Source organism: Drosophila takahashii, chromosome 2L (assembly GCF_030179915.1).
Source record: "Drosophila takahashii strain IR98-3 E-12201 chromosome 2L, DtakHiC1v2, whole genome shotgun sequence".
Classification (NCBI taxonomy): domain Eukaryota; kingdom Metazoa; phylum Arthropoda; class Insecta; order Diptera; family Drosophilidae; genus Drosophila; species Drosophila takahashii.
In genome coordinates, this window is record NC_091678.1 from 18156341 (window position 1) to 18182203 (window position 25863).

The following is a 25863-nucleotide window of genomic DNA, read 5'->3' on the forward strand; positions in this document are numbered from 1 at the left end:
ATCACAGCAAAATAATATAGATGAGAAAAATTTTAATTCTAATTTTCAAATAATGATTTTGAATTTTGCTTCCATCAATATGTCCAGCCTCAGGCATTAAAATATATATTCAGAAAAAGTAATCGAAACAAAATGCAAATTTTCTACATAATCTAAATTACAAAGGGTTCGAAACACATGATGTTATACGCCATAGTAATTGCAAAGCTTCAAAATTATAAGCCCGTATTGTAATAGTTATCGAAATATAGCACATCAATCAAAAACTAAATAATTTAATCAGCTGAAATAGTTTTACATTTACAATTCAGCCTGTAATTTGCATTTTGCTTTTGACAATATACACATACTTTTATTGCTATTCACAAAGAACTTTACTTTATTAACGTCATTCATCGTTGTACATTGCTAACTGGTATTCTTAGCTCGTAGGTATTATTTTAAATTTCCGAAAACGGAAAACGCAAATTTTGAAAATACAAACTATAATTGTTTCAGCGTTTTCATGTAAAAAAATATTTTTCAGTTTATCATTTTGAATAACCAACACTTCAAATCAAAACGTGAAATTAATTTTTAGCTCTAGTTTATGTTAATAATGTCTGTGTAAAATTGCTTTAGTTATTTTTCGATAATTTGTAAAAAGAGGAGAACTCGAAAAGCTCCATATTAGTTTTATAAATTGTACATGCAAACAACAAAAATAAAAACAAGATCCATGGTTGATAATTGTCGTGTATTTTAAGTTGGTCAAAAGTTGTTGGATATTTAAGCAAAAAATGCGTATTTTTTATTACTGAGCAGTTGACCGTTCATAGCTGGCTAAAAATGCATAACATCTTTAAATCCCTTTAGATTTGATACCAACAACATTTGACCAACTCAACAGACAACTTTTTTGTGAAAATTTTTGTGCTGAAGATAACAAAGTTTAAAATACAAAACAGAAAAAAATGTGTGAAAAATTCAATTACCAATAAACAACGTTACTACAGTTAAGAAATGAATAGTACTTAATTCAAAGAGGATTACTAACAAAATTAAGGTAGGTGCCTTTATTGGCAGCAAGAACAAAGGCTTTGGGGTCGAATCTCATTTTTGACAGAGTCTTCTCGCAGAGCTCCACCCGGAAGTTTTTCAGAATGTGCAGCAGTCCAACTTTTATCTCCAACAGACCCAATAGCGTCCCAATGCACCCTCTTGGACCTGCGCCAAAAGGCAAATACGTCATGGGGTGATGCTGTTGGCGTTGCTCGGCAGAAAATCGATCTGGATCAAAGTTCTCGGGGTTTGGCCAGTACTGAAATCAATGCATTTACAGATTATTGAGCAAAACGAGATTACAGATTGTTGATAAAACCTGTGCATTTCGATGGAGTCCCAGTACGGATATGTAGACAGGCGTGCCTGCTGGCAATTTAAATGGTGATCCACAGTTCCACGATGAGAGATCATAGCCTTCTCGGGAATTGCAGCAACGGTCTAAGAATGCTGTAGGCGGGTATAGTCTCAAAACTTCGTCTACCACCTGCCGTAGGTATTCCAATCCACTGACAATATCGCAGCTCAGGTTTTGACCGTCGCTGGAATGCAGGGCATCGCGAATCTCCGTCCGCAATCGCGTCTGAATCGCAGGATTCTTGGCCAACTCGTAGAGAGCAAAAGTTATGGTGGATGACGACGTATCAAAGCCGGCCAAAAGCAGAAAGGCAGCCTGGGCCACAAAAAAATCCGGCCGGTGGATTATACTTTTCGCAGATTCGGTACGCTTTAACTGCAAAAAAATGTCAATCAAATCGTGACGCTTCTCTCCACTTTCCTCGCGTTGAGCAAGAATATAGTCCATGGACTTGCGCATAAAACGTTCATATTCCTCTGAATAAAGATGAGTCCGAACCCGGCGCGATAATCGCGGAAAAAAGAACATTGTAAAGAGATGTAAGAGTCGTTTTGGCCTAGGGTCATTGACCTCAAGGCACATTTGACGAAACTCGGCCTCTGGATTTTGCAGACTATGTGCCTCTATGCCGAAAGCCAAAGATGCAATAATGTCTGTAGTGAATAGAGCACATAGCTGTTTGACCTCCAGCTCCATACAATCTCTTCCCTTTAGCTTCTCCTCCATATGTTCCTCGAGCTTTTGACCAATGTTTTCAAGAAGACCGTACATTTGACGCACTTTTCCTGCAGCAAAGAAGGGTGCAAAGATTTTATGCGTCTCCCTCCACATTTCATATTTCGAAAAAAATAGGTTCTGGGACCCCATTGTATCGCATATGGGGTCTGTGGTCTCAAAGCGGCTCGAGAATTGGGAGAAGTCCTCGACCATAATACGCTTAATCAGTGCCGGATCTCGAAGTAGTAGAGCATGGTTGTGCAGCACGTGAATTCCGACAAAGGCGTTGCCGGCGGCTTCCTTGCTCTCGTACAACTCGCGAAACTGATCGCCAAAACAGCAGGCGCCTCGCAAAAGATTCCACACATTTCCCACAAATGGAGTAGCCGGAACAAAGGGTACGCCCAACCGTCGCCAGTGCCCGAAATGATGGCGTTGCCACAGCCAAACGATCATCAATACAAGCAGAATTCCTCCACTCACGACCACGGATAGTAAATCGAGCATTACAAAAGCTGAAGCAGCCGCAAAAATCGAAAATAGTATAATAAACATGATTACGTGAAGAGCGTCCGAGCACAACTGCAGTCGGATTTCCCAGAGTCGCTATGTATATGCACAAGCTCAATTGATTGCACATCGCTATCTGCGCCGACACATACAACTGCATTTTTTAAACCAAGTAATACGTATAAGTGACAATTTCTCTCTTATACATATGGTTGTGCACTGAGAATAGTATTGCACTTACATACCTTACTACTTAAAAGTTTAACTGAGTCTATATTTATTTTTCGATTGATATCAGTTTGTGATTTGAAAACTATAAACAAATGTCGCTTTTTATTTTTAAATAAACTGTGTAAGGAATATATTAGTCGAAGTAACGTATTTTATTTTTTTTTTAAAGATTTTTAAAATATCAGGAACTACAAGTAAAACAAACCATTTAAATTCCTAACAACAATTAAAAAAACACCCAAAAAATATTCGCAATTTAAGTCAAAAACTTGTAAAATCGTTAGTTTATTTTACGCTTAAGTCAAAGATTGTAGGCACTAATTGCTGCTCTGCGTATCTATCTATTACCGGCTGCCAATCTTTTGTATAAAAATCTGCCTAATTTGCATTTTGTACAATTAGTGCTGCACAATTGGTTGAAGTTATTTGTTAAAATAAAGATTGAATTAAATAAATTCATATCACGGGCAACAGCATCGACGGTTAGGGGCCATGTAGATTGGGATGCTGGCCACTTGAGTTCTGGAGGGCCTTGGCTACCTCCTCCTGCAATGTGCTGGGTGGCTCCGACACAATATCCGTATGCATAGATAGGTACTTCAATTTATTCGTAACGGCTGAAAGGTGAACAAATATTATAATGGTTCAACATTAAAGGAAGAGTTGCATACCGGGTCGCAGATCAATAAGGGAACAGTGCTGATCGACCCAGAGGAACGCGGTCCGTCGTAGTTCATCTAGACTAGCACTCGAGACTGTTGACGTGTAGGAGGCAAGCAAGGGCTCCAGGATGAGACCCAACTGGAAATAAATTTAAATTCATAACCATTAAAAGATTGGTATTAACTGTTAACCGTTCCGTGGAGTTCATTAAAAATGCCTAAATATTTATCTACAATTTTTTAAATAATGGTCCTATCTGAAACTTTTTTGGCATGTTAATATGTATTAACAGTGAAAATAAAATCCAACTATAAACAATATCATCCAAAATGTGAGTCTTCATTTTTTTTACAAAGTAACGGGTATGTGATAGTCGATGCAATCTATAATACAGCGTTTTAATGGAAGAACTTACAAAAATAAAGTTTTCTTTACAATTCCAATGAAATTTTAAATTAGTGTTTTCTTTTTTTTAGATTTAGAACTATTTACATAAAAAAAATCTTTTTTAATGAATCCTTTGCTACCACATAATATTATAAACAAGAAAGGATCCTTAATTGAGACGAATTTCGAGAGCATTTAAGCTGTTCCTGGGATATCAGATAAGTTAAATTGTCAACTGGCCCACTTCAAAACAAGAAACTAAAACCCTCCTGTACTTACAATCCAAAACTTCCAATCGTTCATCGTATTGTACCGCACATAGATCTCGTATAGCTGCCGAACATGCTCCGTACCTTGCCTCGTCACAGGCGCTCCGTTTGCGGGCAAAATGGAGTGAAGATGCCTGTAAAAGTAATAATATTTTCATTACTCGAAAAAAATAATATTCTTCTGGATTGGTTTACGTCAGCGAATTGTTTAGCTCGTCCCGCTCCATTCGCAGAGCCTCAATCTTATCCTTCAGGACATTGCGCTCCTGTCGCAGTTGTTTTATGTGATCCGCTCCCTTCTGCAGCATGGCCGCCTTGCTCAACTTGGCGTTGGGATTCTGTTGAAGCTGTGGGATGAGCGCGTGCAGGGTATCAAACCCGTTCTTGATGTTGTATCGTCGCTTTTGCTCCGCATGGATGTGGCCCGCCCGTCGCTGGGTGTCCCTCGGCTGGTACTTCAAGCTGGCCGTAGGCGACACGGGGGAATCCTGCGAGTCGTGGAACGGCGAGTCCGGCGACAAACTCAGGCTATTACTGCCCAGGTTTGCCGACGAAGGCCCAAAGCTGTGCATTTTGCTCCCGCCGGGGGGACTGTGCAATGCAGGATTGATGGCCATGGGCAAGGAGGCGGACTTCTTTGGTGAGTGTTGCTGCGTTGCCAACGGAACCGACAGCGGCGTTGTGACATTGGCGTAAAGAGCAGGCGACACGTTGCTGTTGTTGCTAGCGGTGGCAATGGCACTGACGGAAGATGAATTCGAGGGCGAACTGTTCGCCACGGCTGTTTGCAAACGTGAATCTGAAATGGGAAATATTTTTTAGCACAACTATTTAAAAGGTTTCTGGAATAGAGTCTTGCATGAGTGTACTTGAACTGACAAACTTTTTTTCATTTGATTTTTTCATAAGGAAAAACAAGTGATTTAATATAAAATAATTTAGAATCACCTAAATAATTTGCTTAGTAATTTTATTACCCCCACTCACTTTTATTCTGTGCTTGTATCACTTGTTTTTCCTTCCGAATTATTAAGTGAATCAAGTGATCCAAGTTAACTCACTTGAACTCACTCACTCTATTTTCAAAAAATTGACTTGTTTGTCAATTCAAGTGTACTCATGCAGGACTCTATTCTGGAACATCAAGAAACTAACTCGAAGTGAGCAACTGTGCCAGGGTGCTATTAAGCATCGGATCGCTGGTCGCCTGCTGCATTTGCTGCTGCGTGACCAACAGATTGCTGCAGCTGTGGGCGCTTAACGAAGAGCTTCCCGCTCCGGCGGCAGACACCACCGAAGTGTGCTGCTGGTGCATCGAATTGCTGCGCACCCGCGACTTGCCCTTGGCATGATATTTGGGCACTGCAAAGGGCTGCTGCTCATGGATGTGCTGCCGGACATCGGGTAGCTTATTCAGGGACACATTCAGAGGCAAGCTGTTGGAGCGATGGATTTCTTTTGGCAAAATTGTATTCGGCGACACCCAAGTGGCTGTGCTGACAGCGGTTTGCTGATGTTGCTGCTGCTGCTGCTGATGTTGCTGCTGCAGTAAACTAGCCACGGTGGATTGTTGTTGCTGTTGTTGAACGTTAGAAGCCTGCTGCTGTCGCGAAAGCTGCAAAAGTTGCTGAGTACTCAGACCCAAAGGCAGCGACTGTTGCATTTGCGGTGGCTCCTGTGGCAGATAACTCTGTTGCTGCTGCTGCGGCAGCCGGGGAACATTAAGAAAAGTTCCCGTCGAAGCGGACTTCTTGAACTGCGGATACGGCTTGTAGCCAATGGAGTTGTAGCCACTGTCGCCCAGCAAGGACAGCACATCGGCATGCAATGGCTCCACCTTAACGTTCAGTTGCTGCTGTTGCTGTTGCTGCTGCTGGTAGTTGTCCGTGTAGCTGTTCAAGAAGCTCTGGTTATTGAAGGCGTTTGTCTGCTGTGTGGGAAAATGTTGCTGTTGCGTGAGTTGCTGCTGCTGTTGCTGTTGTTGTTGCGGCGTCTGAAAGGAAGACTGCAGCACTACGCCACCGACAACGTGTTGCTGCTGCTGCTGGTTCTTTTGCTGCTCGGCCAGCATCTGCTGGTAGAGATTGGTCTGGTGCATGGTTGGCTGCGCCTTGTCGTAGTTGTGAGGCTCCCGTCGGAAGGGACGCTGTGTGTTCTTGGCCACGCGACCGTTAATCACGCACCGGTTGTCGTTGACGATGGCCCCAAAGTGCTTACCGCCATGCAGCCGACTGGACATTGAGCTCGAGTCCCCGAGAAGCTGAGAATCATTGGCGGATTGCTGCACTTGTCGCGCCACAGAGAATCGCTGCTCCACCTCACCGTACGTCATGTTGTTAATGGGTGTATTGAGCTCCAGCATGCTTGCATCCACATTTCCGGAGCCACTGTTGCTGCTGCTGTTTACCACATCCATTATGCTGTCATTGCAGTAGAGCGTATGCGGTGCGCCGACAATCGCCGACAGACAGTACTCGTCGTTCTTGAGCATCTCAGCATCGGTTCCCTCTTCCGGAACAGGTGGCAAGCGAGTGGTGGGAATTAGGTCTGTGAAATAGGAACAAATGTTGTTGGGGGTCCTTTAAGAAGGTAAAGACTCTACTGACCTGAGAAGGTAATGTCGATATCATCTAAATTCGGTTGCAAAGGCCCCAGACTGGGCTGTATGAAGTCCGCAATGCCCGCGCCGCGTGCTAATTATTAAAGAAAGTTTTAGTTATAAGGTAAGAACGTAAAATAATAGTAATTTAAATATTACTTACCAATTTCCCTGGAATCAGGAAATGGAAAGGGAACATTAATTGCCGAAAACAAGGTGTCCGTTGTCCAGTCGTCTGGCATTAAGTTCCTATCGTTTAACGGCGACCATTCCAAAAAGTCCAACTCGCTTTTCTGCAAGTGTAAAATTGTTTAAAGGTTATCAACTGATTTTTAAAGGAAAAATAGTAGCTAGAAAAATGTATTTCGATATCTAAAGTAATTCTCGAGATATAGGAGTGAAATAACTTTAAATGAGTTTGGTTAAAATACATTTTAAAGACTTCGGTCTTATTTATCTATATTATAAGATGCTATATTTTAGATGCTACTTAAAAAATAAGTTACCATCTAATGGGTATATTTATCTAGGATCCCCCGCAGAAGATTATAAACGCAATCATCATTATCAACCTAGCAATTAACCTAATTGAAATATCGACGTTCCAATGTATTGCTGATTTCCTTTTTAGTAAGTCAGTTAGTTGAGTGAAATATGACAAATAGAACGTATGGGCAGAATGAATCTGAAGCTTCTGTCCTTTCTGCATCATCAACGCTACTTGGGCCTGTCGGACTTGGACTTCTCCGAATCGCAACAAAATTACGGTCTTCATGCTACCTGGATTTCCATATCAACTCAAGTTTTAGTCACTGGCGTTTTTGTGTCATCTTTGGTGGCAGCACTGGCCCAATCCCTGTCCTACATGGACACCAAATCCCAGACAGGCGACACTTATGACAACGCAGTGATAGTGACCTGCTCGGTTAGTCAGCTGATAGCCAATTTATGGTTTCGCTCGCAGCAAGGATCGCAGGAGAGCCTGTTGAAGCGTATTTCACAGTTGCAAAGGCGATTGCAATGCGAAACACTGGAATTGACCAAACCCCGTTGGTTGTACCGCATCTGGCTAGGGGTGTGCCTCCTGTACATGACCATGGTGGCCCATTTCAGCATCCATTGGTTGACAAACATGCAGCTGAGCCAGATCGTAACCCTGCTGGGATTTGTGGCACGTTGCATTTTGGCCAACTTTCTGTTCACCTGCTATGCCGGCATGGTGTTAAGTCTGCAAAGGCTACTTCGTGCCCAGGTGGAGCAGCTGGAGCACCTGGTGTCCACCAACTCCATCTCAATGGCGGATCTGGCCAGCTGTTTGAGGGCCCACGACGAGATCCTGCTGCTTGGTCAAAGGGAACTCATTGCCGTTTACGGGGGAGTCCTTCTCTTCCTCTTCATGTACCAGGTCATGCAGTGCGTATTAATAGTATACGTCAGCAACTCCGAGGGGTTCCAGTCGGCCCGCGACCTAGTCCTCATCCTCATTTGGCTGACACCGATGCTTTTCTATCTCATCCTACCTTTAATCGTTAATGACGTTCTCAATCAGGTGAGTTGATATTAACGCTTGACCGTCATTCTTATGAAAATAAGTAATATAATCTGATGTTCGGACTTGGTGATACTCTATTTGTCAATTTATTAGATTTATTTATATACACACACAAAAATTTTATTGGTATCATTTACCTTTTCGGATAGTTACGTAGCTATAAAAAATAGTTACGTGTATTATCTTTGCTAATTGTGTGTATTTGTTATTGTGAAAGTAACTATTTAATTGGTAGAATTGAAAAGTCTTGTGGTTGGGGACTGTTTGAAAATTATATTTGTTAATTTTACCAAGTTTCTTTATGTTTAATATTAAAAATACTTGGTAGTGAATTAATTGAGTTGAAGTAATTAACAAGGAATTGTCCTGAGTTCTCTCGAATTATTGTATAATAATTATCTGTCTAGAAGTAGCGAAGATTTAAGTGTATCGTACAGAGCTCTAGCCCTATAGATTCTTAAGTTTTTACGTACATGGTAAGTAATGAAAATCTGGCTAATAGAGGGTTGCTTATAAAAGTAGCCCTGTTTCCATGTTCATTATAAGGCTAGACCTTCATTCGCTATGGACGACTTCAAGCCGGGGGAACTGTGTGCCTACTATCGATTGTGTCGGTACTTGGGAATATTCTGCATCGACTATAATCCCACCAAAAAGAGGTTTCTGCTGCGGCGCAGTCTCATCTGTTATGTGGTGCACTTTGCCTTGCAAGCGTATTTGGTTGGCTGCATGGCCATCATGGTGACATATTGGCGAAGGTGCTTCAAAAGCGAACTGACCACGACCGGTAACCACTTCGATCGGCTAGTAATGGTGATTGCCCTGGGCATTCTGGTCGTCCAGAATTCCTGGCTCATTTGGCTGCAGGCTCCGCACCTGCGAATCGTCAGACAAATAGAGTTCTATCGCCGGAGACACCTGGCCAATGTGCGGCTGCTTCTGCCGAAACGCCTGCTTTGGGTAATCATTGCCACCAATGTCCTCTACATGGCCAACTTCATCAAGACCTGCATATTCGAATGGCTGTCGGATGCCTCTCGCCTGTTTGTCATCACCTCGCTGGGATTTCCCCTACGATATCTGGTAACTAGCTTTACAATGGGCACGTACTTTAGTATGGTGCACATTTTGCGCCAGGTGCTCAGCTGGAATCAGTCGCAGATCACTGCAATTGTCGAGCAATCGGGAGATCTAAAGAAGAGTAGTGCAAACCTCCTTCGTTTGCGCGGGTGCCTGGAGCTACACGATCGCTTGGTGCTGCTCTGCAATGGTGAAATCAGCCTGGTCTACGGGTTCATCGCCTGGCTGTCGTGGATGTTCGCCTCGTTGGATGTAACCGGCGTTATATATCTAACTATGGTCATTCAGACTAACAAATCGATCGTTTTGAAATTGGTGACAAACATTGTATGGCTTTCGCCAACCTTGATGACCTGTGCTGCTAGCTTCATGAGTAACCGCGTCGGCATTCAGGTATGTAAAGAGGATAACGCAACTTTGAAATGAAAATGTATCTAGTATTTGTGGGGTTAAGCTATCCAAGAGGGGTGATATGGGTAATAGATCGCAACCAATCGGGTGAAAAATTAAAGAAATTTTGGTATTCATAAAGAAGGCAACAAAAAATTGTTCTGATATCACCCCCCACAGCTAAATCCTAGATCGGCCATTTGTACTACATACAAAAAAAAATCATGTTCCCGTAAAATCGATGTGTCCATGTATATTTCAAATCATGCAAAACCCATATCGTTTTTACATGAAATACTCTTTTCGACCAGTTCAAATTTACCTGGATACATATCAAATTAAAATTCATCTTAAGTAATATAAACGTTAGTAAGATCTCGCTTCTCAGATATCTGCAATCTATATCTCATATTTATTGATTACTTATGAGGCCGAATAAGCTGAGCCACCCTTAGTCCTTCCGTGTTGTTAGTTCGTAGTATTCCGTCATGACACTCGGTGGCGAGTTGCGGGTGTATCTTCTAACATTTAAGTGCCTCGGTCTCTTTTGCATTACAAATGATTATGACAACGGCTATGAATCGCACACAACTAGGACAGATGAAATAATTTCTTTGATGGGCCTAATCTGCTCACAGTGCCTGTCGCTTGTAGCCCTGGGCCATGTGATTATTTATCCTGAAATTTACAAACTGAACATTTACGGCCAAGTGGGAAATACATATTTTGTGGGCAATTATGGGCTAGCCTGCTTGACGGTATGCCTCATCCATCTGTACTTCTACGTGCGACGTGGCAGATTGACATCACTGATATCCCTGCTGCTGCATCATAATCGCATAGATCTGGAGAATCGACATGCCGCAGAGTTCGGAAGAATCTACGCTGTCTACGCTAGCCAGGTTTTTCTTTCCTGCCTACTTCAGGCCAAGGCTTTCAATCACTCTGGCTTTGAACCGTGGCAAGCGGTGCTGATAACCGCGCTTTCCACCTACAGTTACATTCTTCTCGGTCTAATTGTAGCCTTTCATTACTGCTTGGTCCGGATCTTCGCCAGCCTGCTACTTTGCTACAACCAAGACTTGTCTAACGCAGTCCAACTGAACCTGCTATTGTCAGGCAGTTTGTGTGGCCTTCGTCTGCGGCAGCGAAGTCGCCTGCTTTGGGTTTGCAATCATCGATTGAGCTCTGACTTTGGTCTTGTCCTAGTGCTAATTATGGCGTTCCTACTCTTCTCAGCACCAGGTGCTCCTTTCTTTTTGATAACGATTGTCTTCGAGATCGATGCACGCAGTGCAGGAAGGCATTACCTGTGGCATGCGCTGGCCACAACGCTCCTGTGGAATCTGCCCATTATGTTGGCCATACTAATGACTCTGCACACTGATGTGGTGGGAAGAGATCTCTTTATTAATGAGTGGGGAAAATCTCCATTTTTTTTTTAAATTATTAAGAGGGTCGACTATCAGATACCTATTACCGATGTAAAGGATCGAGATATGCAAAAAGCTAAACAACCAAGCGTCTGAAATTTCTACTGCTTCTAACTTTTTCTCCACCCTTAGTCGTAGAATGAATGGTATTCGTGGGAAGCGACACGGACATGTCCGTATGTCTGATTGTCCGTTCGTTTGAACGTTGAGATCTCAGAAACTACAAAAGCTAGAAAGTTTGGATTTCGCATGCAGATTCTAGAGGTTCCTCCGCAGCAAGTTTGTTTAATCACGGTGCTAAGGCGTCTTTATATATAAAATCGATATATTTTTTGTATTCTTCGAGGAACGGGGATGGAAAACATGAACGTGTAGGGGCGGAATTTCCTATATATTTACATATTTTAGGGAATTTTTCTATTCTATAATAAAATCAATATTTAAGTCCATGTACAAGCGTACATTTTAATTAAACATACCATACTATTAAATAAGTCTATCGACATCATACAGTTAACCCATTGTAAACACGCTGACAGTGAAAGTACATGTAACAAATTAATCCATTAAGGGTTTTTACCCTAACCAAGATGGGTAAATAAAACCTATTGTGCTTTTATACTGTTGACTTACAAGTCCCTGAAGAGCCTTCATTAGAAAGATATCATATTTTCTGTCATAGCTCCAAAAGTTAATCTGCTTTAGAAAAATAGTTATTAGTTGATTGACGCATACCAAATGTCGCGCAACGCGTTTGAAGAGTTGAGGGTACAGCTCCGAACCTTAAAATGGTTGGGAGTTTTGCGCTTCAACATCGACTTTGAGAAGTGCTTAGTTCAAGAAAATGCTTCAGAAGAACGAAGTGCCTGGTGGTATATGATAAGCGTGTTGTGCATATGCTGCAGCTTGATCATCTACAGTTCCTACTTTCCCAGTCACTTTATCATGGGAAAACATAACAGCACGGGCAACTGTTATGCCCTAATCAACATAAGGTGCTGTTCGATGGTCACAATGCTGGCTTATATTCAGCTCTATGTGCAACGTTGTCGCTTCGCCAACCTGCTGCAGTCGATGTTGCAACTCAATCGAATATCTGGGAGTCGCACAGGAGCCGTCGCGTTTGGATTTCCCTATATTCTACACCTATCTCTCTTTGTGATTTGCATGCTGAACTACGGCCACGGTTACTGGGCGGCAGGCGTTCGCCTGACAACAATTCCCATTTATCTTATTCAGTACGGCCTTTCCTATCTCATTCTGGGCCAAGTCGTTGTCCTGTTCGTCTGTCTTCAACGAATCCTATTCTCGATTCTAAAGCATTACAATCAAAAACTTCTCGAACACTTTAAGTCGCGCAAGGAATGCCAGGGATTTAATCTACATTTTCGCAATTACGCCGAGGTGATGTGGCTTAGCCATGTGGAGATCAATTCTTGTTTCGGATTGTTACTAGTTCCCCTAACCGGATTAATTCTGTTATTAACACCCTCCGGACCCTTTTACCTAATATCCACAATTTTTGAAGGCCGTTTTCGGCAAAACTGGCGGTTCGTTTTTATGTCGTTAACGGCAGCATTTTGGAGCCTGCCCTGGGTAGCTTTGTTGGTTCTGGCAATGGGCGTCATCGATGTACAAAATGAGGTGAGTAACTTTTTGGTAGGATAGTTTATTTCGTTAATGGTAGGTTGCAGTAATTTTTTTTTAATTTTTTGAACCTTTTTGTTACTTTGAAATTGTTTTAAAACTAATCCATTCTTAGTCCGGCCATCCTCGTAAATTTTTTTTAAGTGCACAGTACCAATAAAGATACTTGTACCCGTTACCCTGTTTACCAATTTCAAAATAAAAGTTTAGAAGTGCTAAGGACGCGAGCGTCACCTGGCGGAGGCCAGTGCTACCACTTTTGCTATCTTTGTGCGTTAGAGTGGAAGAGGCTTTCGGTTAAAACAAACATGAGCTTCACAGGTATTTAGATGATCTTCATGCTTATGTTTAAGGCGTTTAGAAATGCCGGTGAACACGGACTTTCAAAAAGTCAAAATAGTCAAGTCAAAAGTCAAAAATAAAATATGCGACACTGAAGTAAATGAACGGAAGTACGCATCTTGCAAAGCTATATCCCTTAAAGTATAGCTCCGATAAATTGTACATTTTGGCAGTGTTTGTAGACATATTAACCGGTAAAGCAATCTAATAATTTATTATTAATAAATGACCCTACTCCACCTCAAAAACTAAGAAACTTCGATTTTAAACATACAACATCAAAAGAAATACTTAAAAAGGCTTATCTTATGTCTTATTCTAGCGAGCAAAAATTATAAATTAAGTTAAAGTAAAGATAGTTTCTCCATATGATTGGTTAAAGCTTTTGGCATTTACATCAGATGCCCAATAATACTTATAAATATTGTCACTGTATTACAGTAGGGGGCACAAATAGGTGTGGGGCCTAATTTAATAAGTTCCTATGCTTCACATCAGAACTAATCAATTACCGGTGAAACTATTGACTTTTTGCTATCGGTTAAATCAACAATGAAATTGAATACCCATCCGGCGGATTGGTTAGTTCGCGGCGACCCCTCGACTGCAGAATGTCAAACGTCTGCCGGGACCTACGGCTGTACCTCCGCCTGTTGCGCCTTTTGGGTTTGATGTGCTGGCACTTTGATTCGGAGCACTGTCGTCTGGTAGCCACGCCCACAAGTGAACGCTATGCTGTGGCCTATGCTGGATTGATGTTTGTGGCCAGCACTGGCTGCTTTACCTTTGCCCACCTGCAGCCGGATCGATTCCACATAGCCATTTACAACCGGACGGGAAACTTTTATGAGACCATCATCTTTCGTAGCACGTGCCTGGTGCTTTTCCTGATCTACTTGATCCTGTATGTACAGCGAAGGAGGTACAGGGATCTGGTTGAAGAGCTCTTGCGCCTTAATAGGCGATGCGTGGGCAGTTCCACCGATCGACAGTTTCTGTACAACCTAATTCTGTATGGAGTGCTTACGGTGGTCTGCTTTGGCAACTACTTTCACGGCTACAGTCGCGCTGGACTCGCACCGCTTCCGCTTGCTTTATGCATGGTGGTCTATACCTACGCCTATTCGGTGCTCTGCCTGCTTTTAGTGTTTTTTGTGTGCCTCAAGCAAATCATGGCCGCCGGTTTGGTCCACTACAATCGGCAGCTGTGCCAGGGCGATCTGGATCCTGGCCTTAGAGGCAGGCAACAGATCCTCAAGGTGTGCGGAAATGAGCTAAACGAATGCTTTGGCCTGCTCATGCTGCCCATTGTGGGCCTGGTACTGCTGATGGCGCCTTCGGGACCCTTTTACTTAATCAGCACTGTTTTAGAGGGCAAATTTAGTGAGAACGAGTGCTTGTCTATGCTTTTAACCTCCTCCACTTGGGACAGTCCCTGGATGATTATGCTGGTTCTCATGCTGCGCACCAATGGCATTACGGTGGAAGTGAGTTCGTTGTGGGAATATAGGTTATGACATGCACCCGCATATGTAATTGTAAAAATATTGATACCACCCAACAATGCTCTTCTTTGCAGGCGAACAAAACGGCAAAAATATTGGCCAAAGTGCCTAGAACCGGAACTGGTTTGGATAGAATGGTGAGTACATTCAAATATACGTAATTATAAACTGTTTTTGAAATATTTATTTAAATAAATTTTCTGTAAAATTTGGAACTAGTCTAAGAGCTTTAAATCATTTTAGAAAATATTTAATATATTGATATTAACTTAAAATATTTTACGTTTTAAAAAAATATCATATTAAAATCAAAGTTAACAATTTATAAATGTATTATAATTATTAAATTAAATATATGAGGTTTTCGTATTATTTTGACATTGATTTTAAGATTCCCATGACTCGTATATCGTCCGATTTTTTTTAAATATAGTTTGTAATTCTTACGAGGACCACCGAAGCTAAAATTATTTTCCAAAATATTTCCCCTCTACAAGGGTATAAAAATGAAGTGTTAAATAAATGTAGTTCTCATCGAATAATATTATTTTTGTAGATTGAAAAGTTCTTACTGAAGAACCTGCGACAGCAACCAATTCTAACAGCCTATGGATTTTTCGCCCTGGATAAAAGCACCTTGTTTAAGGTAAAGCCCTTTGCATCCAAAGAACCCAAACATTTATTAATTTGTATCAATTTAACATAGCTATTTACAGCCATCTTTACCTACATGGTTATTTTGGTCCAGTTCAAGGAAATGGAGAATTCTACAAAGACTATTAACAAGTTTTGATGACTTACCGAATCGTATGTTAAACAGCCTGTAGCCTTCGATCTATAGTTCCTGCGCCATTTTCTATATTCAGCTTTGATCACAGCTGAGTGACGTTTCCAGTACTTGCCTTCAAGAACAACAGTCTGTGTGGGGTACAAGAGAAAGATACAGCAAGATGAGAGCGTTTATACAACAAAAGCTTGTTTATTTCCTAATCAAAAGCAAATATATACTGTATGTCCTAACTTAATTATGATTAATCGTAATCTACATTCCGCCGAGATAACGCGAGAGGTAATATTCTCTGAGAGTGATGTATACTTTGCTCACTGTCAAAAGGAGGCGCTTTTAAGTTTATGTAACGCTGTACACTAATACAATATTTGTACCATCCGGATAGTCTGTTAAATAAAATCGTTTTTTGAACATGTGTTGCAAACTTGTTGCTTACAAAGTGCACTTACAGAAGTTTGTACTCTACAAATAAGTTTGTTAACTTTTGACAATTTTTTTGTTTTGCCATACAACCGGTCATATGTAAGAAGTTTATAAAAGTTTGTCGAAATGCTGGTGCTACTAAATACGTAAGTGAAGATTACTATGAAGGAAAATGTTGTGACTCGAATTATTAAAAGGGGAGAGCTCTGTAAGTTGGGTAAATCAACTTTCTTACAACTTTTCCTAAACTAATCCATAATATACAGCTAAACAAATAAGACCATGCAGCTTTAAATAAATGAAATAAATAAAGTTCTTATAATTAAATACTATTTTGACAAAGATAAAAGAAAAATAGGATTTTCAATCTTCATAACAACTACGGTATTTTTCACAAAAAAAAACAAAACTCAATAACCATAAGTTTGCTTGCCAATATTGATTAGAGGTCTTTAAAGATAAAAATACCCCCTGCGATTTAAGAGCTCCAAATAGACCCACCGTAATAAACATATACGTATGTAACTATTTGCAATCGTAATGTAGTAACTGATATTTTTTATAATATATCAAGCATTACAACTAATCTAAAACTACATAGTAATCTACAAGTACCAAGTATTAAAACAATATAAAATCCAGCGAAAGTAACCAAACGATAAGTATCCCTCAGATTATAAATTATGGTACTTAAATTGAATCTCAGTCTATAAATAAAAGTGCCGCGCCAATAGGTTAATGACTGCTAAAAATAACACTGCAAAAGCCCCACAACTCTTATCACGTGCGGCCGGAGGGTCCGGCGGAAAGAAGATGGTAGGACCACGGCAATCCCAGGGGTCCAAGCCGTATCTCACCCTGCTCTTCAAAGGCGCACGACAATCGCGCGACGATCACGCCGCAATCGAGTGATGCCTTCCTTTTCATCAGGGGGACCTACAGCTACGTCAGTTGGGGCACTGAAGTGTTTTGGCGATAGAGCTAAATGAGGATATCTCAACCCACCATTCTCGGCGTGCGCCACTTTTTGCAGGTAATTCCACGTTTATGATGCGCGTGGATGGATGGTACGATCGTGGACTGATCGATGGTATTTCGAGTGGTCAAAATATTTCACCTATGACTAAGGCTGAATAATCTATGATTAAATCTTTAAAAAAAGGGAGAACACTATAGTTAAGTGATTCGACTGTCAGATACCTATTCCCAGCTAAGGAGTGTGCGAGGGAGATGGAGAAAAGCAAGAGGCAAAGTGACTGTTTCCGAGGTGACATATATACGCTGTCTACAGGCAATTTCATTAATTGCTCATCACTTTTTAATGACAGGCCAATTTAAAATATTTGTAGCATAGCTTCTATTCAGATGGTTTTAAATCGTATGGTTGATTTCGGAATGGTTTCTGTGAGACCAGGATTTGCTTTTAAGGAGAAATTTCTGTTACACTCCTGATTAGGATTACACTATGCAGCATCAAAAATTAACCTCGATGAATGCTATATTTTTGGATTCGTTACGAATTCCCAAGTTAAACTGCGTTTTCCAAAAAGTTCCCCGACGCAAGGATTCTTAGCAAAAGGACCTCAAAATTCGAAAAATGCTGAAATTGACCAAATTTGCGGAGCTCTCAGAGGCAAATGGATGCATGGCTTGGTTCGAAGTTAAAGTTTTTTAAAAGATACACCCTTTATCTTTCAAACCCCATACATAAAATAATTTTAAGATTTTTTTTTAAGGCAGAAACAAATTCTAGAAAACATAGTCAAAAAACATAAAAGTATACAGCTGCGGTCACGATGGTAAAAGTGTTGCCGCCCTGTGTTTTTAAAAGTTTGATGTTGTAATTTTTTCTTATCCAATTATTCTAATAGTAAAATTATAATCAATACAATATTACCAGGAAAAGATCAATTACAACAACAAACTTTTAAATACACAGGGCGGCAACACTACTACCATCTTGACCGCAGCTGTATACTTTTATGTTTTTTGACTATGTTTTCTAGAATTTGTTTCTGCCTTAAAAAAAATCTTAAAAAATTTTTAATTAAATTTTTTTAAAAGATAAAGGGTGTATCTTTTAAAAAACTTTAACATCGAATCAAACCATGCATCCATTTGCCTCTGAGAGCTCCGCAAAGTTGGCCAATTTCAGCATTTTTCGAACTTTGAGGTCCTTTTGCTAAGAATCCTTGCGTCGGGGAACTCTTTGGAAAACGCAGTTTAACTTGGGAATTCGTAACGAATCCAAAAATATAGCATCCATCGTGGTAAATTTAAAAAGCACTAATGCTGCACAGTGTTATTATTATATTTTTATCTTCTCTTTTATTTCGAGTAAAACCACTTTTTACTTCAATAAATTTTCGCACTCTATATTTTTTTGCAGTTTTTTTTGTCTTTTATCGGAAGTGTCAAATATTATTCAACAGGTTAATTTTCTTACAGGACGTTCACATTTCCATTGACAGTGCTTATTTTAACGGGTACTTACTTGAGGATTACTATGTATGTCAACGTCCAGCGGCGACGCGAATTGACACACCGGGGTTCTGCGCTTTTGTATGACTGCAAAAATGGAAAACACACAAACACTGTTTAGTATGGAAAACATTAAAAAAAAAACAAAGTGATAAGATTCTAGGGAGAGATAGATAGAGATAGCGAGTTCCCCAGAGATGACAAGAGTTGCTAGCAACACGTGTGATATTGCCACAGGCTCTTTTTCACTTATCTGGGGGGAGCTGTGACGTTGCTAACAATTGTACAACAAAGCAAACAGATCTTAAATCTTAACTAAATCCTACACAAACGAAAAATACCGTACAGTGAGTAAGCTTGAGGTGCCCTAAGGCCAAAAATGTGCTTAAATTGTTCTTTTCTTCAAAGATGCAAAATAAAAAAAGAGTCGACCTGTGTTACTGATTTCAGTATTAACACCTGTAAAATTATTATTATGGTTTTAAGGCTGTTATAATCTCTATGGTTATTCCATATAATATCGATTTAAATACATTTTTTTTTCAATTTTTTAAGTTCTTTATGAATTTGCAACTACAGGTAATTTTTTGGTTTAGTCATTTTTGCAGAAATGTATTTTGATTATATAGGATGGTTTATTTTTAGAAAGACCCCTATAAACGGTAGAATTTTTCCACAGACAGTTATAAATTGATAAAAACGTTGTCTGCCTGGGAATTTCCAAAAGTGTTGGACCTGGATTTGGCTTGGCACTACGATTTGAGAGATACGAAAACAACCAAAACAAGGCGAAAGATTAATCTAGCAAGTAAATCGATATTTAGTAGAGTCGTGTTAAGTTATTTTAAATACCTGGTCACGATAAACATAAAAAACGTAAATGCGCAGAATAAAAGAATAAAGATTTAAGGTCAAAAATTCGATCGCTTTAAATCTGCAGAGTCTATATTAAGCGGTCAAGGACCTCAAGATTACTTGAGAGCTATTAACCGCACGGTATAATTATGTGCTTTTACATAGATAATTGCAAAGATTAAGAAGTACTAAATTAAAAGTATGATATGGTTGATGTTGTTGTTTATAAATAAACATAAAATTTTCCATTTGCCTTTGTCGCCGATCCGTTGTCGTCGACATCTAGAAGAGCGCAGAGAAAATGGCTTGTAACGCTGCGCTGCCGTCCTCCCACTCACACACAAATGATGTAACGGAAAATTTTGAACAAAAAAATAATTATCAGCAGCAACGGTGGCAGACGATCAGCCGACAAGCCGACAAGCAGAATTCAAAATCGAAAGAACAAGCCTATGCTTTATTGTTATTCGCCTCTGCCTATGACGAGGTGCTAATCAATGGGACACTTGAGAATGCGCCACACTCCTGAGCGGGAAAACTCCGAGCCCGTCTAGACGAGAGCGGGTGGTCACCAAAATGTTTTAGCAGCGACTAAGGAAGCCAGTCAGTCACCGGCACCGGAATCATATGTTCAGCTTTTAATTGGGCGACGGCGGCAAGGCCAAAAACAAAATCCAACGAAATCCAAATGAAATGACAATCGCTGAGGGTCCAGACTCTGATAAGGGCCAGCGGCACAGCCGACCAGACCAAGATAAGAGACCGGAGTGCGACCGAAGGCGGCGAAAGAGTCGACGATGCCCGCCTGGCAACGCCAGTTCATCCAGTCTCCCGCTCCTCCAGCCAGATCTGGATCAGGGGATCTTCTCTGGGATCTGCCCCAAACCAGTTGACAGCTCCGAACAGCCGAAAGTAGTTCCGCTGATGCTCCAAAAGCGTGAATCTCGCTTACCTCAGTACGAATGTGCTTAAAGCTCTCGCTCTCTGTGATTCACTCGGTATTTCTTTTGTTGATCAGACGCTTTCGCACGTGTAGCGCTTTTCAAGGAAATAAACATCAAATTGGTTTATAATTTGTTTGGAATATTTTACCAATGCCAATGGCGGTCAATCAGTCCAAGCGACCCAATGGCACTAACAGATGGAAAACTTCTACAAAGTGCAATCTCGAGAGGCCTAAGCAAACAATACGAGGGCTTATCTAATTTTTGTACACGGTAGAAACAGTTACTAGTACATGTTGATTAGATATTGGGAAAAATCTCTTTAATTGAATAATTTTTGTAGATTTTTTATGTCATCTGTTCTGGGGGATTCTTGCTACTGACCGTTTTTTAAGGAATCTTTTATATTAATTTAAGATTACACCTTTACACACAAAAAAAAAACTTGGTAAAATCAACTGTAATAATTGTCAAACAGGCCCCAACCAGCAAAATTGTCAATTCTACTAAGTTAATAGTCATTTCACAACAACAAAATACACACAATTAGCAAAGACACAAACCCAAAGCAAAAACAAAATACACGTAACAATTTTAATAGTTACGTAACTATCTTTGTTGGTCAATTTTACCAATCAAATTTTTTTGTGTGTAGTTATTAAACTTACATTGCATGTGCCAGCAGCGCCATATGACATTGTTGAGACGTATTTTGTCCTTCCAACGTAGTCGTACACCTTTGAAATGATTCCATTTGGGCGAGGTGAGTTTTTGACTGAAAATACGAAAGCAAGTTGTAACCAATTATAATAGGAATATTTTATTGGAAAAACTTAAGCCTAGGAAAGGATTATTATTTTAATAAATGCTTACATACATGCCACTTAAACTCTCTTCACTATCCATATTATCCTCTCCGTATCAATATAATCAATATCCCCTGTCAATATAATCAATCTATGACAAACAAATCAATTTGTTTATAAATATTAAAGCAGTGCGCAGATTAAGATCTAAAAATAGATAGACCCCTAACCCGTACTAAGCTGCAATCTCTGTAAAATCTGCCTATATATATTTGCACATCTGTGCATTTAAATATTCCTTTACAGGAAACACTTTAATAGACAAAACTTGTTATGATATTTTACGGGCAGTTTTCACTTCCTTACAAATGGCACGGATTGTAATTTTTCTCTGTTCTTATTCTGTTAAGGTCCGAAAAATTCTCAAGGACGCTTTCCGCTTTTGATCATGAATTAATGCTGATAATTCCAATGTAAATTGAAAAAATTAACTTGGGTCCCAGATTTTATTTGTGTAAAAAATTGCACTTAATTGAGTAAGGGATAAGAATTTACTAAAAACAACTCATGAATTCACATTAGAGTGATTGTTAGCAATAAACCACCAGCAAACTAGCAAGTTTCAATATGTTGTCACTATTGATTTATTGTTATTATTGCTTTTACTATCTCAGCTGATGATTCAGTAAAAATTATTAGGCAAACATCAGGTAAACACATGCCATTTGTTGCTACTCTCGAACAGACCCCTTCATATGAGCTCGGAATTGCACAACCGAGCACTCGAAAGCAGTTAAACAGCATTCCCATGTGGGGGTGGCTCCCCATAGAAGAACTTAGATACCGCTTTATCTAGTGACGTAGCTGTTTGGCTTTGATTAAGTTCCTGGATTCGAATTAGTTAACACACTCTTCGGATATTTGTTTAGTATTTATGAGAGGGGTGGTAACTCCAATGCCAGAATAAGACTTTAAACTACTTTCTATGTGTCCGGTATAATACAAAAATGTGTTCAGTTGGACATAAACTAACTAACTAACATATGGGGTACTGCCGGTTAAAAGCCTCTAATTTTCAGCAACACCTTAGGGTTCATTTTTTTTTCTTAAAAAGAAAGCCCTGATTAATAGATTTTAAGGCAGTGAACGAGATAGGGTAAATTTATTAATAACCTTTTGCAGACCGTTCCTATTACAAGAGATAATAAATTCGAATTTACCAGAATTTAACATTTTTTATACCAAATTACGTTACCAGGAACAGGAACATGTAACAGGAAATAGAATACAGATAGAAATAGAATAAAAAGTTTATGAAACTAACTAAATTAAGTTTTGGGAGTGTAATCTAGACAACTTTAACAATAAACTAACTCATGGCATTCAATTAGATCGACTGTTGTCGTTTAATTATTTAATGTCGTTGTATTCTTTTACCCATGGCAGCTTTCGGACTCTATTTAAGACGAATTAACCCCACAGCGCAATTTGTTTAGCTACACAACAATAAGCAAAATAAAAGTAAACAGACCTGAATGAAAGTCCAATAAAAATTACTATTGCTGATAAGACTATAAATACCACAATTCGTTAAACCCCAGGAGAATAGAGCAAGAGAAGAAGTCGGAATTGGTAGATATTGCCAATATATGGGTAAATATAGATTAAACAGGCGAACGTGTCGTATGATGTTTATAAATGACTAATGGTCCAAATTAACCAAATAAGGTATAGCCTTATCTTACAGTTCAATAACAATTACTTTATACATTCGGTAAGATCGCACGTACGTCCTAGTTCTATATTATAGTGTTTATTTTTTAATAATGATAGTTTCCAAATGTCTTACAACCGAATATTATAAAACTTAAATATTATTTTGGCCCTCCGAAAAAACCTACATTCTCCAGGGAATAATATTTTGTAATCGCCATGCAATTCGCGCTTCATAACCGGTCATTTCGTATACGAAATGTGTGGTTTGGAATCGTTCTGATATCGCCATAGCAATATTTTGATATTTCTTCGCGATGATTGCGCTGGCGTTTGCAGAAATGGGAGAAGTACGACCCAAAACGGGGCAGGGGAGGGGGGGCTTACAGGGTGGAAGAGGTGGACAAGCGATTGAGGCAAAGTTGGGTCCAAAGTAACCCGAGCAGCGACGTCGCGTCGCAACATGTGCCGCGATTATGCGACCGAAGCGGTCCAAGCTTTTTGGGTTGCTGTTGCTGGATTTTCGTTGGCCAGTTTCGGCGTTATCACGCTCGAAGCGCGTGAACAAGCGGGAAACTATATTTCATAGGTTTTTCGGTTTTTGGCGCTCGTTATTTTTCGGCCGTTTGCAACTCACCTGTAGGCCAGGTTCATGCACTTGAAGAGCTTGGTGAGCGAGGTCTCGATCTCCAAATGAGAGGTCACCATGCTCATGCTGCTCTCGTCGCCCTCCTGGTCCATGGCGCTGAAGTGGGCCACCGTCTGGGGCACGTACAGCTGGACGTCGCGGCACGTGTTGGTCGGTTCGCCCGGCTTGCCCAGCTCGGGGTCCTCGGGATCCAGCATCTTCACCTCGCCGTCGTCCTCGAGGTCGTCCTGCGCCTCCTCGGCTTCGAAGTGCGAGACCATGAACTGGCCGGAGTGTATGGACTCCCGCTCCGCCTTGAGAAGATCGGCCGTTGCATCGGCGGAGGATCCGTACTGCAGGTGCGGGAAGTTCTGGGGCAGCTGCTGCTGCTGCTGGGGCAGCTGTTGCAGCTGGGGCAACTGATGCTGCTGCTGCTGCTGATGGGGAAACATTTGGCTTGTGCGTTGGTAACCCTCGTATTTATTCAGCATCATTTTCACCGGCTGCCGGGGGTTTGTCTATGCAAATACTTCACTCTTGAGCTCGAAACAATTTTATTGATGGTGACTGGGCACATTTAATGGTTTTTTAATGTCTCTCTGGCGTAGCAATGGCAATTAAATGCTGGCGCTGGCCCTTTTTCCGTGTGGTTGGGGATTTTCCATCGCTCTGTAAACGAATTCGCGGGTCAAATGAGATGTAAGCGGATGTTTAGTGTTTAGCACGTTTAATAATACTCCGCGGATTCGGGATATCTTGATTAATTTTGCTAATTGACGCGCTTCTTGGACAGAGATTATGAATCTCCGATTTGTTTACTACGACGACCGACAGCTTGAGCTTTTCATTCGCGACACCTGTCCGATTGGCGCTTTTTCCCGAGGGAAGCTCTCTAATGGCAAAACACGCCCCGCTTTTTTGCCGTTATATGCGTCACAAAGCACAATAATAACAATAATCGCACACACACACACAGGCGTACACTGGGGGTGGTGGGGGTACGGACGTCAGAGCGAGACGTCAGTGGCCGCTTGTAGCGCCTAGTTCCGATTAGTACACGCGGTTGGGACCGGCGGTGGGCGGTGGAGTGGGCGGAGGAGAGCAGAGCGAGCGGTTCCAGTCCGCAAACGGAACTGATCGAAGAACGAAGCTGCGACCCAGGCAAAACCTGTGCGCCGCACACAGCCAAAACATTGAACAGCTGACGCGCGCTCTCTCTCGCTCGCGCTGCTTATCAGCTTGTGAAATGTATGTACTTATGTATAGGTATGTATATAGGAGGCGAGATGCCAGCCCCCACCTGCCTCTCCGCTGCCTATCGGGCACCCAAAACAAGCCACGGATGCGGCTATCGATTGGCTCCGTCGCATTTGACCTTGCCACCCAGGCGATGCACTCCGCGAGCAGCTCTGCGTTTGCACTTTTGACCTCTGGCCTGCCTCTGCACTGCCTCTTTTCCGCGCCCACCTAACACACACGCACATACGGGGGGCGCAACTGCAGCTGCCCCCAAAACGCGAATAACCGAGCCGTTCGTTCGCACGACGGATTGGCAACGACGACGACGCACACACGCGCAAAGATCCAAAGCTGCTACGTAGTTTAATTACAGTTTAGCACATTAATTCAATGAGGGGAGCGCCCCCTCCCACCAGGGTTGTCAAGTGATCGGGGTTTTGATAAACAGCAGGGACTGCCTAAAAATGGCCCTTAGTCGACGCATTGGTGAGCGGGGAAACGCAAGTACGAGTAGGTTCGTGCGAAACGTGAAGTAATGACGTAATACACAATGTTATTTGGCGTTGCCACCCCGTACAGAATGCACTTTGTGTGAACAGTCGCTAAGCATCTCTCTTAAATTATTTAGGGTATTTCGTAACCTGTTGAATTCCTGAATTCTTACAGGACTTAAAACATGTAAAATGTTGTGACTGATGGTTAACTTCTGTAAAACGTATTGATAAGGTACGAATAACTACACATATTCTTTCTAATTTTATTTTTAAACATAAATTGCTTACTGGTGATACTAAAATGTTAAAAGTTTTTAATGCTTTGAGTTGCTGAAATTTCAGCAACAAATTCGTTTTATTTGTAGAAAAGTGTATTTTTGTTCATTAAATTTTTAGATAATTAGTTAAGGAATTACGTTGTGTTTAATTTAAATTGTTTTCAATTACAATACCATATTAGGGCTATCCAATATTGCTTTTGAATTTAGCGGAAAATGCTGGATTTTGTAGAGGAAAACGTGCGCCCTCTATGGAAACATTTGTGAGCTGACAATTGCTAATTGGAACGAAATGCAATCGCTGTGAAATATCGATCCGCTCTCAATTTAACATAAATGTTACGATACAACGTTTTCTTACATTGGCAGAACTGTTAGTCCTCTGCCGCTGCTCTGCCAATGTAACAAAACGTTGTATCGTAACATTGCTGTTAGAAAAACCATGGAATCTAACATTTATGAGCGCCAAATTGGCCGAAGGAGGAAAC

General features: G+C 40.9%; 4 protein-coding genes across 7 annotated transcripts; 2 read left to right on the plus strand and 2 right to left on the minus strand.

Moving 5' to 3' along the window:
- Positions 1–350: 350 nt before the first annotated feature.
- Cyp6t1 (Cytochrome P450 6t1) lies at positions 351–2693 on the minus strand. Its single transcript, XM_017157251.3, has 2 exons — positions 1361–2693; positions 351–1300 (listed from the first exon to the last, which is right to left on the minus strand). Exons 1-2 carry the CDS (start codon positions 2669–2671, stop codon positions 1019–1021), a joined length of 1593 nt encoding a protein of 530 aa, XP_017012740.2. The 5' UTR covers positions 2672–2693; the 3' UTR covers positions 351–1018.
- Positions 2694–3112: 419 nt separating this feature from the next.
- Positions 3113–25046, minus strand: Mondo (MLX interacting protein mondo). Of its 2 annotated transcripts, XM_070213877.1 has the most exons (12): positions 24975–25046; positions 23374–24033; positions 20886–20992; positions 18432–18505; positions 15526–15642; positions 6939–7068; positions 6783–6869; positions 5332–6723; positions 4372–4975; positions 4187–4310; positions 3529–3658; positions 3113–3474 (listed from the first exon to the last, which is right to left on the minus strand). In XM_070213877.1, the coding sequence occupies exons 2-12, from the start codon at positions 23856–23858 to the stop codon at positions 3341–3343; spliced, it is 3384 nt and encodes a 1127-aa protein (XP_070069978.1). In that variant the 5' UTR covers positions 23859–24033; positions 24975–25046; the 3' UTR covers positions 3113–3340. The 2 variants fall into 2 exon arrangements, with proteins under 2 accessions (XP_070069978.1, XP_017012762.2); XM_017157273.3 differs by lacking the exon at positions 24975–25046 and having other exon boundaries at positions 23374–24817.
- On the plus strand, positions 7446–15569 carry Gr39a (Gustatory receptor 39a). Of its 3 annotated transcripts, none has more exons than XM_044395050.2 (4): positions 7446–8324; positions 14799–14861; positions 15281–15370; positions 15431–15569. In XM_044395050.2, exons 1-4 carry the CDS (start codon positions 7446–7448, stop codon positions 15515–15517), a joined length of 1119 nt encoding a protein of 372 aa, XP_044250985.1. In that variant the 3' UTR covers positions 15518–15569. The 3 variants fall into 3 exon arrangements, with proteins under 3 accessions (XP_044250985.1, XP_070069981.1, XP_017012765.2); XM_070213880.1 differs by lacking the exon at positions 7446–8324 and adding an exon at positions 8861–9800; XM_017157276.3 differs by lacking the exon at positions 7446–8324 and adding an exon at positions 13825–14706.
- Positions 11969–12898, plus strand: LOC108067895 (gustatory and pheromone receptor 39a-like). The gene has a single exon (XM_017157170.2). The coding sequence runs from the start codon at positions 11969–11971 to the stop codon at positions 12896–12898; it is 930 nt and encodes a 309-aa protein (XP_017012659.2).
- Positions 25047–25863: the final 817 nt, after the last annotated feature.